Source organism: Malus sylvestris, chromosome 12 (genome assembly GCF_916048215.2).
Source record: "Malus sylvestris chromosome 12, drMalSylv7.2, whole genome shotgun sequence".
In the NCBI taxonomy this organism is placed as follows: domain Eukaryota; kingdom Viridiplantae; phylum Streptophyta; class Magnoliopsida; order Rosales; family Rosaceae; genus Malus; species Malus sylvestris.
In genome coordinates this window covers 5,244,059-5,262,731 of record NC_062271.1, presented here as the reverse complement: position 1 = coordinate 5,262,731, position 18,673 = coordinate 5,244,059, and the positions used below count along the sequence as shown (strand labels likewise).

Genomic DNA, 18,673 nt, shown 5'->3' with positions numbered 1-18,673 from the left:
GTGAGGTAGGGATGAGAATATACATTTAAGGATCATTCCCCTGGGCGATGTGGGATGTTACATCATTGACACAGTTAGTTTGGCTACTGTACAAGAGATCAGGCAGGAAAAGGGTTTTGCAGGTACGGGTGCAAAATGATTAGAATAATCTTTTTCTCACACATGGTCGTTGTCAATGGCTTCGACCGAATAGACTCAGATAACAGCACGACGAGTTCTACATACACAATAGATGGAATTTGAAGAGGGAGGAGCTGTCATCGACGTCGCCGTGTGGGTGTGGACTGGTTGGGTTTGTATAGGGTGGATTTTTAAATTATTTTTTTCTTTTTTCTTGTTTGCTATTTCAGCTGATGCTGATGTGGTAAAATGTTAATGGTTATTGTTTAAGTCCTTAAATGTCATTTTATAAGAGGAGATATTTGTCATTGGAATTTACATTTAAAGTAGGTGGAGTGATAAGACAATGGGGTGGCTTAACACCACACACCCTCTCTCTCTCTCTCTCTCTCTCTCTCTCTCTCTATATATATATATATATATATATATATATTATTCTATTTTGTAGTTTATGATGAAAAATATATATTTTAAGTATAAAAAAATATTTATTTACACGAAATATAATAGATTTACTTAAATTTGTCTAGTTCCCCTAGGCGCCCGCCTAGACCCCGCATAACCACCTAGGTGCTAGGCCCCAGCTTACCGCCCGACTAGCGCCTAGCGTCTTTTAAAAAATTGGAATAAATAATTAGTTGTCTCATAAAAAGTTTATGAAAAAAATCTAGGCTAAAAAAAGAGTATAACTCTTGTTTAGATTATTAATATCATGTTGAACGTGTATAATGTTACTTCGTTAAAATTTTGTTAGAAAATAATTTAATATAATAAAACTTTAGTCAAAGAGAAAAAAGAGTATATTGCACATATGTCTAATGTAGTATATTTTTTGTTGTTCTCTCTTAATGAGTCCATTTGATAATAGCGTGCTGCAACACTATTTTTAGTGAAGTTGACAGATTCCATGGTATTCACACAAAATTTTAAAGAATAGTCTTTAAAACATTATTGGCGCCCTTTCAATTCCTCATGCATGTATTTTTAATTAGCGAAACAATCACAATAAGATGTTGAACAAAGCTCACAAATATCTATTTAATTACTTAAAAGAAATATGAATAAAAATATACAATGTCTATCCCCAAACATTGCGATAGAGAGATGCAGATGTTTTATTTTCCCAGAAGGAAAAAAAAAAAGAAATTTAAATTGCAGACATTTTTTTTTTTGGAAACTATTTAAATTGCAGACATTAATATTTACTTTTATTGTCCTAAAGGCTCTGTAATCGAAAATGCTCTTGCGCAACACGTATATCGTTAACATCGATGAGGACGAGGGGAAATAAATGTAAAAAAAAAAAAAGAATTAATATTTCAACTATAAATATGCAAGAGGTACTTAAGCTCTTCATTCAAAAAAGGAAGCCCCGCTTCTATCCTTCATCCTCTCTCTCTCCCCTCTCCGCCTCCACTCTCTCTTGCTCTCCTGCACTGTTTTCACTCGTCTCTCACCTTCCTTGAACGGACGGCTCATCGCGTGACAGAAACTACGATCTTTGCGCCTGCATCGTCAGATGTACGTACCGACTCTTCCTTTACATTTTTTGCTTTGGTATTTTTTTTCACATAGTTTCGGCTACGTTTTTCGTTTCTGATCGCCTAGGTTTCCTGCCAGCTGGATTTAATTGTGAAATGTCACCTGCTTACAGTTTTTGATTTGCTAGGGATATGATTCAGCAGGATAGGGTTACGGTTTTGTAGATCAGAGCTCTAATTCTGTTTATCTTTCCAGCAGCAAGAGGACGAGGAGATGCATGTGCCGCTTTCGAATTTGGCTGGAAGCTCTCGGGGCATGGAAGGTTTCGTATTTTTTTGTGGTTTTCGATGATCCGTTGTTTGAATTTCATAAGTTTGCGTTTACAGTGTGGTTTTGAAGCTTTGCATGTTGCATAATTGAGCTTAAAGAATTAATTTTTGTGTGTGTTATGTTGTGTACATGATTAGTGTGCAAGTCATTTAATTTTCTTCCGGGTTTTGATAATCTTGTTTTGAAATTTATGGTATTTGATGTGGTGGGAGTAGCTCAAGTGGAGCAGACTAATGCATTTGAGGATCCTCAAAAGATGAAATTCACTTGGACAATTGAGAACTTTACTAGGTTGGACAACAAGAACCACTACTCTGACATCTTCGTTGTTGGCGGCTTTAAATGGTATTTTCCTTGTCAACCACATGTCAAAGTCGATTTTGCACGTACGCCCTTAGTTGGTTTATAATTGTATCTCGCTAATTGGGTTTTATATTGCTTTGCTTTGTTTGATCAGGCGGATAATAATGTTTCCCAAGGGAAACCAAGTGGACGCGTTATCAATGTATTTGGATGCAGCAGATTCTGGGACATTGCCATATGGGTGGAGAAGATTTGCGCACTTTAGCTTGGCTGTAGTTAATCAGATCGATACCAAGTACTCAGTAGAAAAGGGTATATTTCTTTAATTATTAGTCTTATTTCTTTTTCGAATTCAAGTTGTGCTTTTGCTTGGTTGTCGTTTTCCGTTTTCTTTTCCTAATTTCAATACTAGCTTCTCTTGGTTGTCGTCCTATTGTCATTTAAACCTAAGGGTTTCATTTAGAACTTATTATTCTCGGGGTGAACGTACTAGCTTTCAACTTCGTAGTTCTTGGGCGATGCCATTTGAACGCAATCAATCTATAAGTAATCACCCTAATCTCTTTTATTATCAGATTTTAATTCCAATTTTACTCCCAGAAAAATAAAAACAATAAAGTAAAACTTCTTCCATCCCTTCCTCTCTAACATCTTGGCCAACAGCAGCAACGCGCACCATGGCATACCCATCTGCCCATCGTGACATTGTTTTGGAATTTTTTTTAAATTTGACAAAAAAGATTGAGAAAAATTGTGGAGTAAAACGTACTAACAGATGATAGAAATTAATTCAAATACAATAGATTTGTTCTTCTATAGTCATCTAGATGTTAAATAAATTAACGGTAAAACTTGCAATAAAAAATAATGGGCAGATTGAATTCTGGGTAATGAAAAGGCTGAATATACTAAATCAAGGGTTTCAATTTATTAAGTGATGAGCTTGAAGTGGGACTTGCGACGTTTTTAAAATTAGAGTTGTGAAGTACAAATATTCTAGGCCAGAACCAAATGTAGTGGGGCTGGCAATGGATTCTATTTTGTTGGTGTGGCTCATGCTGTAGAACAATACAACAACAACAACAAAGCCTTTTCCCACTAAGTGGGGTCGGCTATATGAACGCCATTGCACTCGGTTCTGTGTCATATCCTCTGTTAGATCCAAGTACTCAAGTCTTTTCTTAGAGTCTCTTCCCAAGTTTCATGCTGCAGAACAATAATTTGAATTAATGCGTTTAACAAAAAACTAACAATCTTTAATCATTTTGATTGTTGTATGATGTTGCAGACACACAACACCAGTTCAATGCAAGAGAAAGTGACTGGGGATTCACTTCATTCATGCCTCTTGGTGATCTTTATGACCCAAGTAGGGGATATCTGGTGAGCGATACAGTTGTGGTTGAAGCGAAAGTTACTGTCCGTAAGGTTCTTAACTACCAGTCATATGACTCAAAAAAGGAAACTGGTTATGTTGGGCTTGAGAATCAGCGGCAAAGTGGTTATATGAATTCTCTACTCCAGACGATTTACCATATACCATACTTTAGAAAGGTAGTTTACATGATATCCTGTTGTCATTGTAAGCCAAACATGAATTGTCTTGTGAATTTTTTATGAAAAATCTTAATTTTGGAGTTACTTACCAGGCTGTTCATCATATGCCAACAACTGAGAATGACATGCCTTCAGGAAGCATCCCTTTGACACTAAAACGTTTATTCTATAAGCTTCAATACAGTGACAGCATTGTTTCAACTAAAGAATTGACCAAGTCTTTTGGGTGGGATACACATTATTTGTTTATGAAACATGACGTCCATGAATTTAATAAATTTCTTAGTCAAAAGCTTGAAGATAAAATGAAGGTATGGGAATGTTTCATTTTGACCATGAGTTTAATTTTCATTTCACCTACAATTTTTATAATTGTTATGTTGGTTCAGGGAACTGTTGTGGAGGGTACAATACTGCAGTTATTTGAAGGACATTACATGAACTACACTGACTGCATCAATGTGCACTACAAATCTGAAAGAAAAGAGTCATTTTATGGTAACGTTTCTTGTCACAATCTTCATTTATTATGAGTTGGAAGTATTTCATGAATGTCAGTGCATGCTACTGGTTTCTTCTTATTGCTTTGCAGACCTCCAGCTTGATGTCAAAGGCTGTCGGGATGTCTATGATTCTTTCGATAAGTATGTGACAGTTGAACATCTTGAGGGTGACAATAAATACCGTGCGGGACAATATGGTTTGCAGGTTATATTACTGAATTTCTATTGTTGACTGCATTTATACAGTAACTCTAATCTGAGTTTGCTCTTAGTTGCTTCCTTCCACAAACCACTTTATGGAAATAGTGGTTTTACATTATTTCCTAAGCCAGTGAGATTTTTAATGTATGGTTCTTAAAACATTTGTGGGGTCGTGCATGTTATGTTTTACTTTCTGATTGAATGATGTCCACAGTTTTTCCTTCCATTAAACCACTTGCTGAAGCCACTATTCTTACACATTTTCCTCGATAGTGAATTTTATAAATATTATTCTCAAGGATTATGTTGTCTGCTTATTCCAGGTTGCTAAGAAGGGTGTTCTGTTTATTGACTTCCCTCCTGTTCTTCAACTTCAGCTAAAGCGATTTGAGTATGATTTTGTGCGGGACACTGTGGTTAAGGTCTGTAACGGAACTAATCTACATGCTTCAGCTTCATCTATGCTTACATGAAGCATTGAATCTGTGATTCTTTGTTGAAGATGTAGCATGCATCTTAGTCGCTAATGTATGCAAAGATATGTTTCTTCAAATTATTTATTGATCCAAGTGAAGGACTTGAGCTCACCTTATGGTTTCATCCAACTCTTAGTTTAATTTTTGTTTCACTATTGCATTCTGAGAGATGGATATAACCCTATTTGAATGGTGTTTTTTTTTTTTTTTTTCAAAATGTCTGCAGCGTGAACCATTTTTTCTTCATACTAGTTAAATTGAACTGCCTCTATCTAGTGCATTATCTTTATTTGAAATTATATAAACTAATTAAATTCGTTTTTATTTCTTGGGCTGCAATTGTTTGTTCGGTGTGAAAATGATATTTCATAGATGGAAAGCAAATAAACTATCATGGTAAGAATATTGTATTATTTGTTTTTGGCAGGTAAATGATCGCTATGAATTTCCTATTCAACTTGACCTTGATAGGGAGAATGGAATGTACCTATCACCTGAATCAGATAGGAGTGTCCGCAACCTCTACACTCTTCATAGGTAACCATAATAATAGTAGTTGATTGGGTTGGATGATTAAAAAAGCGCGCTAACTTTAACGATAGTGTTAAAAAATTCCTAACAACATGCTACTTACTATGATACTTAATTACTGTTGCAGTGTCTTGGTTCATATTGGTGGGGCGCATGATGGACGTTACTGTGCTTTCATAAGGCCAACCCTCTCTGACCAGTGGTATATGGATCTCCTGGAATCAAAGCTCGGTCCTCTTTTACTTTGCTTCTTACTTTTTTGTTCATCGTTGTGGTTCAAATGAGTCGGTTTTGTTGTGAATCTTGTGATTTATATTTCTCACATTGCCTTTCGCATAGAACACAATTCGGTTTACCTGACTGCCTAATTGACAACTGTAAAGAAAGCACATGTTTAATTAGTTATATGCCTTTTTTATTTATTACTTGGTGTTGAGTATTTATTTATTTGGATTTTTATGCATGACTATCAGTGTTATTGTGCATGCATTTCATCTATGTCGATAACTTGTCCGTTGATGCAATTTGTCCTCTCGTGTTTTAGGTACAAGTTTGACAATGAACGTGTGACGAAAGAGGATGTGAAAAGGGCTTTAGAAGAGCAGTATGGTGGTGAGAAAGAGGTAGTTTATTGTTGTGGCTGTTTCCCAACTGCTCCAGTCATCCTTAATTTTAAAGTTGCTTAATTCTAAACTGACTTATTGTTGTCTTCTAATCCCAACAGTTACCACGGACCAATTCTCACTTTAATCGTACTTCCTTCAGCCTTACAAAATACTCAAATGCATACATGCTTGTGTATATACGGGAAAGTGATAAGGAGAAAATAATGTGTAACGTGGATGAGAAAGACATAGCCGAACATCTAAGGGTAATGGTACATCAAGCATAGTTCCTGCATTTAATTGTCCAACTAAGAGGCTGAACCAACTTTCGTTGATTCATTTCAGATAAGGTCGAAGAAAGGACAAGAAAAGAAAGAGGTTGAAAGATGTAATGCACAAGCACACCTCTACACTACTATTAAGGTAAAGATTTCCAGTAACCGGTTTTCACCCTTGCTTGTTCGGATGAGCTAGTACAGGCATTTGGCATACACTAAAATATTATTGCGAAATTTATGGATATGTTTAGGTTTCTCGAGATAACGACCTGGCAGAACAAATTGGAAGGGATGTATATTTTGGCCTTGTCGACCATAACAAAGTTCATAGGTTCCGTATTCTGAATCTAACACCCTTTAATCTTTTCAAGGTACACCAGTACAGGCTGAAGTTCATTTATGTCTTATCTTTTCTTCATTTTTGGCTTATGGAAGATTGGCGACCTTGAGTGCAAAGTATTCTGAATTCAATTTTATTAATTATGAGAATTCCTAATTCGGAAATGGTTAACAGAAGGAGGTTGCAAATGAGTTTGGCATACCAGTGCAGTTTCAGCGTTTCTGGATTTGGTCCATGAGAAAAAACCATACATATCGCCCCAAACGACCATTGACAAGTTGTGAAGAATCAAAAGCAGTATGACTTCACACTTCCTACCTTTGAAAGGATTTTCAAGCATAAACTTGGAGACAGTGCTCCTTGCATATGTGCTGTATCTCTGGGTTTATAGCTGGTTCTTTGCGTAATCCATATTTCTGATTGTGTCCAAATTTACTTTGTTGCATCTGACACCGAAGTTTTAAGTTCATGATTTTATGATGGGTGATTATAAATGTCAATTTCTTTTGCGAAATTGGAATTTGAAAACTGCTTAATGCATAGATTTGTTGGAGTTTGGATAATCATTAGCTTCTTAGTACTTGTTGAGGCATTTTAAATGAAGTTATTAACTTATAATAGTATATAAAAAAGTCTGTTGGTCAGTGATAAACATTTTATCTCAGATTTTGAAATGATTGATAGTGTTTTTAGTTGCACATCAATGCCCAGAAGAGGTTGTTTGGTGCCTTGTGCAACTAATGAAGACCACTTGCATTTTCCAGGTTGGACGATTGAGAGATGGATCAAATACAATACACAATGGAGAGCTAAAGTTGTTTTTGGAAGTAGAGTTCGGGCCGGTAATCCAGTGTTACTCTATTCTTGTTATGACCTATGGTGTGAGGGTTATTGCAGTTCCAATTGTTGGTTGAAAGATATATTTTCTTACATTTATTTCTCTCATTAATGCTCCAGGATCTATGTCTTATTCCTCCGCCTGCCAAAACCAAGAAAGATATCCTTGTTTTCTTTAAGCTTTATGAACCTGAGAAACGAGAACTACAGTACGCCAGCTCTTTCTGCTTAGCTGAACATTTTTTGCATTTGACTTATGTTTGCTTATTTAAGTTTCTTTTCTGTTTCCAGTTTTGTTGGTCGGCTTTTTGTGAAGAGTTGTAGTAGGCCAGTAGAGATTTTAGCAAAATTGAATCAGCTTGCTGGTTTTTCCCCTGATGAAGAAATTGAACTCTATCCGGTGTGTTTCACATTATTTGTCGCATCATTTGTGTTAATAATTTGATGCATGCTTTGCTATAGCATCTTAAGCAAATTCTATAATATGTTTTTGCGCTACATTTAGGAAATAAGTTCTGAGCCTTGTATCATGTGGGAGCAGCTTGACAAGAAGATCCCATTTCGATTCAGTCAGGTAGCTATCACTATATTGCGAGCTTGGTATATTCTTAATTTGTGTCTGCTCTGGAAATTAATGTTTTGATGCTTTTATAGGTATATTTCTGGTTAACCGTCTATTGCTTTCCTTTTCCAGATTCAAGATGGGGATATAATATGCTTTCAGAAATCTACTCCTCATGGAAGTGAAGTATGTAAATATCCTAACGTTCCTTCATTTTTCAAATACCTACACTATCGTCAGGTACTGGCTGTGGAAATTTTTACTTTATTTGTAGTTTAAATTAGATGTTGTTATACAATAAGTAGACTTAAACAGTGGATTGCTTTTGCACCTCCTTTTACTTTGTTTTTAGTGTTTTTTTATAGCTGTATTTTGTTGAATTTTATACCTACCATGTTGAATGATTGGAGGCTTTACAGATTGTTCGTTTCCGTTCGCTGGAGAAACCGAATGAGGATGATTTCAGTTTAGAATTGTAAGTACTTCCTGAACCCTTGTTCCTCATGGTTTAATTTTAGGGTCAATAATTGTTCTTTACAGTTGGACTTGGACTGTCCATCATTGTTTTATTTCAGTGCTTTAACTTTTTTCTCTTGTTTTTTAGGTCAAAGCTTCACACTTATGATGATGTTGTGGAGAATTTGGCTCGCCTAATTGGTTTGGAAAATGCCACCAAAATCAGACTCACTGCACATAACTGCTTATCTCAACAACCTAGGCCCCGACCTATCAAATACCAGGGAGCAGAGCATTTAACAGAAATGTTAACTCATTACAATCATGTGAGTGGCATTGTATTGAGCTTCCTCCGTTGTTTTACTCTCACTCTCATAAGCACCATGTGGCGTGGCTACTAATTATGCTTTTCCTTCTATAGAGCTCTGATATTTTGTACTATGAAGTCTTGGGCATTCCCCTGCCAGAGTTGGAAGGCCTGAAAACTCTAAAAATTGCTTTTCATCATGCTACAAAAGACGAGGTCCGTGAAATATACCGCAACATCTGCTTATGGACGGTGATTACATCATTGTGCACATCCTAATCTTGTATAATTTATGTACAGGTGGTGATTCATACTATTAGCTTTCCCAAATGGAAAACTGTTGGGGATTTGATTAATGTACTTCAAACGAAGGTAGGGTTTGTTGGGACTTAAAAAGGCTTCACTACTTTGGAGATGTTTATCTCACAAAGAAGAATGAAATGCAGCGGAATTGATAGGCAAGAGAAAGAACACTCAAAGTGTTATACAAAATTTTTTTATTCTCACACAAACTTAGTACAAGAGGAAACACTCAAACACTCTCACACTTCTTGCTCTCTTACTTGCTCTCACTTCTTCTTAGTTCTTGCTTCACAACTCACACACATACACCTATTTATAGGCATACTTTGCCGACTTCAATGATGCTAGAATTTTCTAGCATATTATACACACACAAGTTTACAATTAGCTAGACATTTCTAGCATGCACACCGACATTGTTTTTCATAATGTCCTCATAATTTTCTAGAACTTTCAAGTGCATGATTCATGCACATCCCACCGACTTACATAGCTGGAATTTTCCAGCTACTACTACCTACACAGATTGCTAGAATTTTCTAGCATTTGCACACATATTGGCTTTGGGTTGGATCACTTGTCTTGGGCCTAAGACAAGATTACTATTCAACATCCCCCCTTAATCTTGTCTTGTGACGCCGATTGAGTTTCTCAGTCTGACAAAGTCTTCTTGCCTAAGTGGTTTGGTAAATATGTCGGCGACTTGGTCTTGTGACTTCACGTATTCCACTTGCACATCCTTTCTTGCAATGCACTCTCTTATGTAGTGATAACGAGTATCTATGTGCTTGCTTCTGTCATGGAATACTGGATTCTTTGCTAGGGCTATTGCAGACTTGTTGTCGACATAGATCTCTGTTGGTTCTTCTTGTGGCATGCTTAATTCTTTTAGCAAGTTTCTCAGCCAAATTGCATGACAGACACATGAGGTAGCAGCTACGTATTCAGCTTCGCAGGTAGAGAGAGTGACAATCGGTTGCTTCTTCGACATCCATGTGAATGCAGTGTCTCCCATGAAGAACACAAATCCAGTAGTGCTTTTTCTATCATCGGAATCTTTAAGGTATCGAAGAATTCTTTTGGCTGTCTTCAAATGTGTAGTTGTGGGATTCTCCATGTAGCGACTGACTAATCCGACGGCATAGAGAATATCTGGTCTTGTGCAAGTCAAGTAACGCAAGCTTCCAACTAAACTCTTGAAAAATGTTGGATCTACACTTTCTCCTTCGTCATGCTTGGTTAGTTTGACTCCGCACTCCACTGGCGTGCTTATGGGCTTGCAGTCGTCCATTTTGAACTTTTTCAGTATCTCCTTTGTGTAGCTTTCTTGGGAGATGAAAATACCTTCTTCGTTCTGCTTGACTTCAATGCCTAGGTAGTATGCCATCAACCCGATGTCCGTCATCTCGAATTCTTTGGTCATCACTCTCTTGAACTCTTCAAACATGCTTGGATTACTTCCGGTGAAGATTAGATCATCCACATATAAGCACACAATCAAAATATCTTCATCTTTGACTTTGACGTAGAGAGCATGTTCATGAGGGCACTTGGTGAAGTTGTTCTCCTGGAAGTACTTGTCAATGCGACTATTCCATGCTCGTGGCGCTTGTTTTAACCCATAGAGGGCTTTCTTCAACTTTAGAACTTTGTCTTCATGCCCTTTGATTTCATAGCCTGATGGTTGCTGAATGTAGACTTCTTCTTCAAGGACTCCATTTAGGAAAGCGGACTTCACATCCATTTGTTGAATCTTCCATTTGTTTTGAGCTGCCAACGAAATTAGTAATCGTATAGTTTCCAACCGAGCAACGGGTGCAAATACCTCATCATAGTCGATTCCGGCTCTTTGACTATAGCCCTTCGCCACTAATCTCGCCTTGTATCTTTCGACCTCTCCGTTGGCATTCTTCTTTGTCTTATACACCCACTTGACTCCGATGGCTTTGTGTTCTTTCGGAAGAATAGCGAGTTCCCATGTATCATTCTTCTGGATTGCTTCAATTTCTTCATCCATTGCTTTCCTCCACTTAGTATCTTGCACTGCTTCTTGGAAGTCAACTGGTTCACAATCAGCAAAGAGACAGAAAAATGTAGGATTATCGAGTCTCTCAGCTACCTCATAAAGATCTCGTAGACTTCTTGTGCGTGGTACTTCTCTTTCATTTAGACTCCCACTTGATGATGCTGATGCTGGTGAATTACCATGATTGGTTGATGTTGGTGAAGCAGGTGGAGTAGTGGATTCTTGTTGAACTTCTCTTGCTTGCTCCATCATCCCTTGTTCATTATCTTCTTCAAACTGAGGAAAGAAGTGAAGATCACCTGCATGAGAGCAAAAATCCCATTCTCCTTCTTCATCGAACGTCACATCTCGACTGATCACCGTCTTTGTTTGGATTATACAACTTGTAGCCTTTTGAATTTGAGTCATAGCCGATGAAAATGAACTTCTCACTTTTGTCGTCGAGTTTGGTTCTCCTCTCGTCTGGTACATGAACATGGGCTATGCTTCCAAAAACTCTTAGATGGGAAATACCTGGCTTTCTTCCACTCCATGCTTCTTGTGGAGTCTTTCCCCACACACTTCTTGTTGGAGAACGATTGGATAGGTAGACAGCACATGCTACAGCTTCTGCCCATAACTCTTTAGGTAATCTCTTACTTTTGAGCATACTTCGAGCCATGTCGAGGATAGTTCGATTTTTTCTTTCCGCCACACCATTTTGTTGAGGGGATCTTGGAACTGTCAAAGGTCGACGAATTCCATTTGCTTCACAAAACTCTTGAAATTCCTTCGAAGTGAATTCTCCTCCTCGATCAGATCTCATGGCTTTGATCTTGCAACCACTTTCTTTTTCTACAGCGGCTTTGAACTTCTTGAATGCTCCAAAGACTTCTGATTTCTGCTTCAAGAAATACACCCAGGTTTTCCTTGAAAAATCATCAATGAAGAGAAGGAAATAATTATTTTTACCCAAAGAGCTTGGTTTTATTGGGCCGCACACATCGGTGTGAATGAGCTCAAGTGGCTTCTGGGCTCTTGTGGTCGACTCCTTTGGAAAGCTTTTCCTGAACTGTTTCCCAAGTAAACATCCTTCGCAAACTTGATCAGGGTGGCTGATGCACGGTAAGCCTCTCACCATCTCCTTCTTAGATAATAACTCCAATCCCCCAAAGTTAAGATGCCCAAAACGAAGATGCCAAAGCCAAGATATGTCTTTGTAACATATCTTAAGACACTTTGCAACATCGTTTTGAATGTTCATGGGAAACATCCTATTCTTTGACATTTTCGCCTTGGCCATTAATCTTCCTTTGTCATCTCTAAGAAAAAGGATATAATTTTTCGTATGAAAATCATAACCTTTTTCTAAGAGTTGACCCAAACTCAAAATGTTGCTTTTCATATTGGGCACGTAGTAGACATTTGAAATTAATTGGTGACCGCCATTTTTCAAGGGAATAAGGATGTTACCTTTTCCTTTTACAGGTATTTTGGATTCGTCTCCAAAAGAAACGTTGCCACTCACTGATTCATTGAGCTCTACGAACACGCTTCTTCTTCCACACATGTGGTTGCTGGCGCCGGTGTCAAGATACCATGTATAGTCTTGGTCTCCATCATTGTTCTGGTATGCTAGTAGCACAACGCCATTATCTTCTTTCTCTTCTTTCACATAATTGACCTTCTCATCAAGCCTGTTGCTTGGAGCTCTACATTCCCAAGCAAAATGCCCAAACTTTTGACAATTGTAGCATTGAACTTGAGATTTTTCATACCTCAAATTTGAGCGCCCTCTTCCACGACCTTTTGTTGAGCTTTCTCCTCTATCGTAGTTGCTTTGGTTGTTGAAGTTCCAACCACGTCCACGTCCATATCCACGCCCACGTCCGCGACCTTGGCCACGACTTCTTTCGTATTGGCTTCTCTCGTTGTCGAAGCTTCCTTCTTTCTTCTTTGGCTGAACATGTGTCTTGAGGAGCTGCTCATCATTCCCTTGCCTCTTCTTATGTTTCTCTTCATATGCTTGTAGCGAACCCATTAATTGCTCTATACTAATTTCTTCCAAGTTCTTTGTTTCTTCAATCGTCACGACAATGTGCTCGAACTTGGGGTCCAACGAGCGTAGTATCTTCTCCATAATTCTAACATCTTCTAACTTTTCTCCGTTTCTTTTTAATTGATTGGAAACGGCTAAGACTTTTGAAAAATAATCAGAGATTGATTCAGACCCTTTCATTTGTAGAGATTCGAACTCACCTCTTAGTACTTGAAGACGAACCTTTTTCACTTGTTCGGCTCCTTTGTAAGAGGTTTGAAGCTTCTCCCATGCTTGCTTGGCAGAGGTTGCACTCGAGACTTTCTCAAAGCCATTGTCATCTAATGCTTGGTAGATGAGGTAGAGAGCCTTCTTGTCTCTCTTTCTTGAATCTTTCAAACTCTCCTTCTGGGGTTGGGACAGAGTAGCTTCATCTTCTGGCTCAGTGTAGCCTTTCTCCACGACTTCCCAGACATCATGTGCTCCCAAAAGGGCCTTCATTTTGATACTCCAATTATCGAAGTTGTTGTTGTCGAGCACTGGAACTTGGAAGGCTGCCATAGCGTTGCTAGCCATAGCTCTGATACCACTTTGTTGGGACTTAAAAAGGCTTCACTACTTTGGAGATGTTTATCTCACAAAGAAGAATGAAATGCAGCGGAATTGATAGGCAAGAGAAAGAACACTCAAAGTGTTATACAAAATTTTTTTATTCTCACACAAACTTAGTACAAGAGGAAACACTCAAACACTCTCACACTTCTTGCTCTCTTACTTGCTCTCACTTCTTCTTAGTTCTTGCTTCACAACTCACACACATACACCTATTTATAGGCATACTTTGCCGACTTCAATGATGCTAGAATTTTCTAGCATATTATACACACACAAGTTTACAATTAGCTAGACATTTCTAGCATGCACACCGACATTGTTTTTCATAATGTCCTCATAATTTTCTAGAACTTTCAAGTGCATGATTCATGCACATCCCACCGACTTACATAGCTGGAATTTTCCAGCTACTACTACCTACACAGATTGCTAGAATTTTCTAGCATTTGCACACATATTGGCTTTGGGTTGGATCACTTGTCTTGGGCCTAAGACAAGATTACTATTCAACAGGGTTTCCCTTTTCTGTGCATTCCATATGCTTTAATTTACTAGCCATCACTTCTCATCTAAATATTTCTGGCAATCGTATACACTGTCCTATATGTGTGTTTTTTATTTTTCTCTTCTCTTTTTTTGGATTTCACTCAACTTGCAGTGATATTCATAACTTAGACAAAATTGGTAGATGCTCAATAAAAATTTATCACCACCACAATTGCCATGGAATTTTCTCACTGTACGGTGTACCTGAAACAGGTAGAGCTATCTCATCCAAATGTAGAACTCCGAGTGCTTGGCATTTTATATCACAAGATCTACAAGGTAATACTACTTGTATGTCTTCTTTATCTGAATTTGAGGTATTTTTTCTGGTCATAAGTGATTGTAGGTTGCTCCATTTGTTAAGCTGATAATGTATCGTATGTATTTGCATGTTCGTTATGGATCTTATTGCATCAGAAATTTTCTTCCTTCTATTTAATTTATATGATTTAATCACTCATGATTCATCGTGTTCTATTGCAGATCTTTCCACACTCAGAAAAAATTAGGAATATTCATAAACAGTACCGGACTTTGCGTGTAGAGGAGGCAAGTTCCTTTTGCCCCCTTTTCCTTATTTAGTTTTATTTTGAGATGTTTCTATTTTTATTTTTCAGTTCAAAATATGTAGATTACGGATATAGTTTTATGGGCAAGATTCGTAATTTAGTTTCTTTTCCCTTTCTAAAACAGCATCCCTACGACTGCATCGGACTGAATTGGATTGATATTTTGTACCAGTGTTATTTGTCAGCTGAATGTATTTTTTTTTTCTTCTTGTTATCAGATTCCAGAAGAAGAGAAAAAGTTGGGTCAACGTGATCGCTTGATTCATGTTTACCACTTCACAAAAGTCACTGTACTGAAAGACATGGTAGAAGCAAACTATTTCATTGCTGTTTTAGACTTTCAGTCAAAGAAGGTTTTACCCAGATACTTTGTGATTTTTAGAATCGATCTTATTGTTTGAACATTTTACAGCATGTACAAACTTTTGGGGAACCTTTTGTCTTGGTCATCCATGAAGGTGAAGGTCTAGCTGAAGTTAAAACACGGATACAAAAGAAATTGCGGGTTCCCGATGAGGAGTTCTCAAAGGTACTAGAGCCATACCTTATTTTCATTGGAAGGGGTCACTAGAGGAAAAGAGTGTTCTGTCGCTATTATTATTGGTTCTTTATTTTGCTTCCTCATCTATTTCCACTTTTGTTGTGCAGTGGAACTTTGCATTTTTGTCACGTGGTCATCCAGATTACTTGCAGGATTCCGACATTGTTTTCAGCCGATTTCAGGTGTGTATATGATTTATCGCTATTGATGTCTGATGTTCCCCTTCTTTCAAATTTTATGTGACGCAGAACAATAGGTTCATGCGTCTACTATTAGTACATAATAATGAAAATGTATCCACTATTAGTGCATACATTCACTCAATCGATGCATGTAGTCGATCAACTAGTATTTACATATTTCATTTTAGTAAACTGTCTCTTTACCCTCTGAACAAGAACACTAGCTGAAATTGGCCCCTTAAACTATTTTTTTGGTAAACTTTTGAAAATTAGTTGATAGAGATTTTTACCACCTGCAAAAGTAGGGATAAAAACACTTTAAATACTTGCAAGAGTACAAGGTAATTGTAGTATATATAGCTCTAGCAAGGTTGCTCTTCACCGAGATTGAATGAATAATTTATATCAAACCAAATCTTAATTAATTACTTAAAACAAAGTTTGAGAAAATGTTGATTTTGTGATTTCAAATAATAAAAACGAATTTAATAGAAAATAATTAAATAAAGTGACAAAATAAAATAAACTAAAAGAAAACGGTTTTTAAAATTAAATTGTAAAAGTGGTTTAAAATTAAATTGTAAAAGCCTAGGGTTCTGCTGTTACCTTAACAATGTTATGTAGTTTTTCCAATTACTTATGAATTACACATGCATATTTTGAAGGTTAGGTTTTCCTAATATATGCATACTTGGACTCTCAACATAGAGTGTATATCAAACATGCAACCCGTCTGTAGTATTCAGATCAAATTTAAACATGCATGACTCATTAAGCTTTGTGAAACCTTTTGAAAAATCATACAACCCTTAAGACGTGATATTCATCTTAAGTGAACTTGCACATATTAACCACAAGAAGCCTTTGTCAATTTCAGGGACCGACCTCCGAGCAAAATTGCATCAAATTACTTTTCTAAAGATCCTAATGGTAGTTAAGCATTAAGACAATTAGATAGTTTAAACCGGTGATTAATAATTCAAACCTACATGCATAATATCATAAGTAAATTGAAAAGAAATTACATATTCTTGCTAAGGCTCATGGCATAGCCCTAGCAAACGGAAATTAGTTACTAACAATCGTAAACAAAATATTATTAAAAACAAGGATAGAAAACACCTTGAAAATAAACTTGAATCCAAAAGCTCTCTAAGTAGTGCATGTGTTCTCTCCTCTTTCCCCCCTCTGTCTTTCCCTTTTTATTTTTTATTTTTTTTATTTTTTTTAATCATAATGGCTGAAAAGCCTTATTTATACTACTAGAAAATAAAACCCTACCTAGAAAAGGTCTTAGAATAATACTAGGAAACCAAATAAATTAAAATAAATTAGGAAACATAATCCTAATCAAATATGGGAAATCTGCCCAGCCACAAATCAGCCACGTTTTTGGACTTCCAAGGCTCCAAAGATGCCCAAAATGACTTAAATTAAAGTTTGAGATGTCTTGAATATAATTGCAAAAGGCCTCGAACCCAAAAGACATCATCTTGAACGTCAAAAAGCCCAAATAAGCCCAAAACATCAGGTTGACAGCACTGCACGCTGCTCCTTTCTTTCATCGCCATAAATAAACTGCTTAGTAGAAAATTATGAAACTTTGACACCAACAAGTTAACAGACACATGAACGTCCTCCAATTTGAATGACTCCAAAATTCGTCTGTTTCATCATGTTTTGCTTCAGAGGAAGTCGGATGTCCTACATTGAAAATACATAACAAAGTATCAAAAGTTCACACAAAATAACCAATAAATTAATACTAAGATTAGGGTAAAATATATTTACTAATTAATAAAACACTCATTGTCAACCAAAACCCTATAAAATTACCAATTTAACCCTCTAAAACAGAACATGAATAAGAAATATGGGGCATAAATGTAATTTCACTTAACCAAATTTTGTTGTTTTTTTCAAAGCTTCATCTACATGTAATCCTAATATATCTCTAATTAAAAAAAATAATTCCCACTCCCCACAGTCTCTATCACTCTCTTCCTCTCTCCTTCTCTCCTTCTATTTCAAAAAGTTTTTTAGTTGAGCATCACAGCCATGTAATACTAACAGATTTTATTTAAAATTTCTCTTGGTTCCTGTTTCTCTCTCATAAACTCTCCTGGAATTCTCTTTGCAGCTCTCTCGCCAAAAGCCTCTTCAACTGCCTACATCTTCCCACGTTCCCACTCCCACATTATCTATCACTCTCTTCCTCTCTCCTTCTATTTCAAAAACAAAAATTAAAAAAAAAATTCTCACACGCTTTGTGTATGTTCATATGCTAGCATATTATAATATCGACTCATCATTAGCCAATTCAGCCCCTCACGTTAGAGCCCTGTCTACTTTGCAGCCTTGAATTCAGGTGGGTCGATTTCATTTTTGTAGCCTTGAATTCAGATCATCATATTTTCGGCTACAAATTCAGAGAGTTTTCGTATCTTTCTTTGTTTTCTCTTCTCCTTGAGTTTCTAGGTCCTTCTCGATAGGATATATCTACGTTTCCTTAGTTTCTTCTCTTAATAGCTTCCGGTGCGATATGATGTCTTGCGTAGGTGATTTTTCTTTTAAATTCTAACATTTGAATTTTGTTTTCCCCAGAGAAATGAATCATTGCCTCCATGGGAGCAGTACCTCGGGTTGGAGCACTCTGATAAAGTTCCTAAGAGGGCTTATGCAGTAACTGAAGCAAGTGCTGCTGTACCCAGCAAAAGGAGAAAAGAGGGTCGAAAGGGGGGACAAGTGCCCTATCCCGTTCCAATCTCTACCGATGTCGTTCCAGCGATCACGGGGAGTTCTCAGCCCCAAGGACCTGCCGGGAATGCAGGCAAGGTAGGTGAGATTCCGGCCTTAAATCTATCTTTACCAACCACTGAGCCAGGCAAAGCCAACTCTTCCGGAATGAAAGGAAATGAAGTGTCGGGAAAAACTATTCTTCTCATTGATTGAATAATGATTACACCATATGAGACATTAGTTAAGT

General features: G+C 37.1%; 1 protein-coding gene across 1 annotated transcript in view; it reads left to right on the top strand.

Moving 5' to 3' along the window:
* Positions 1-1,421: 1,421 nt before the first annotated feature.
* Positions 1,422-18,673, top strand: part of LOC126594359 (ubiquitin C-terminal hydrolase 13-like) — a 55,477-nt gene continuing 38,225 nt past the window's right edge. The window contains exons 1-23 of the mRNA XM_050260650.1: positions 1,422-1,641; positions 1,858-1,924; positions 2,148-2,277; positions 2,390-2,547; positions 3,524-3,789; positions 3,885-4,103; positions 4,182-4,290; positions 4,385-4,500; positions 4,820-4,918; positions 5,400-5,509; positions 5,631-5,705; positions 6,048-6,126; positions 6,228-6,374; positions 6,454-6,531; positions 6,638-6,757; positions 6,901-7,023; positions 7,491-7,568; positions 7,684-7,772; positions 7,855-7,963; positions 8,069-8,137; positions 8,258-8,365; positions 8,545-8,600; positions 8,730-8,907. Coding sequence (XP_050116607.1) covers positions 1,876-1,924; positions 2,148-2,277; positions 2,390-2,547; positions 3,524-3,789; positions 3,885-4,103; positions 4,182-4,290; positions 4,385-4,500; positions 4,820-4,918; positions 5,400-5,509; positions 5,631-5,705; positions 6,048-6,126; positions 6,228-6,374; positions 6,454-6,531; positions 6,638-6,757; positions 6,901-7,023; positions 7,491-7,568; positions 7,684-7,772; positions 7,855-7,963; positions 8,069-8,137; positions 8,258-8,365; positions 8,545-8,600; positions 8,730-8,907 — 2,565 coding nt within the window. The 5' untranslated portion in view covers positions 1,422-1,641; positions 1,858-1,875. The remainder of the gene's footprint in view (positions 1,642-1,857; positions 1,925-2,147; positions 2,278-2,389; positions 2,548-3,523; positions 3,790-3,884; positions 4,104-4,181; positions 4,291-4,384; positions 4,501-4,819; positions 4,919-5,399; positions 5,510-5,630; positions 5,706-6,047; positions 6,127-6,227; positions 6,375-6,453; positions 6,532-6,637; positions 6,758-6,900; positions 7,024-7,490; positions 7,569-7,683; positions 7,773-7,854; positions 7,964-8,068; positions 8,138-8,257; positions 8,366-8,544; positions 8,601-8,729; positions 8,908-18,673) is intronic.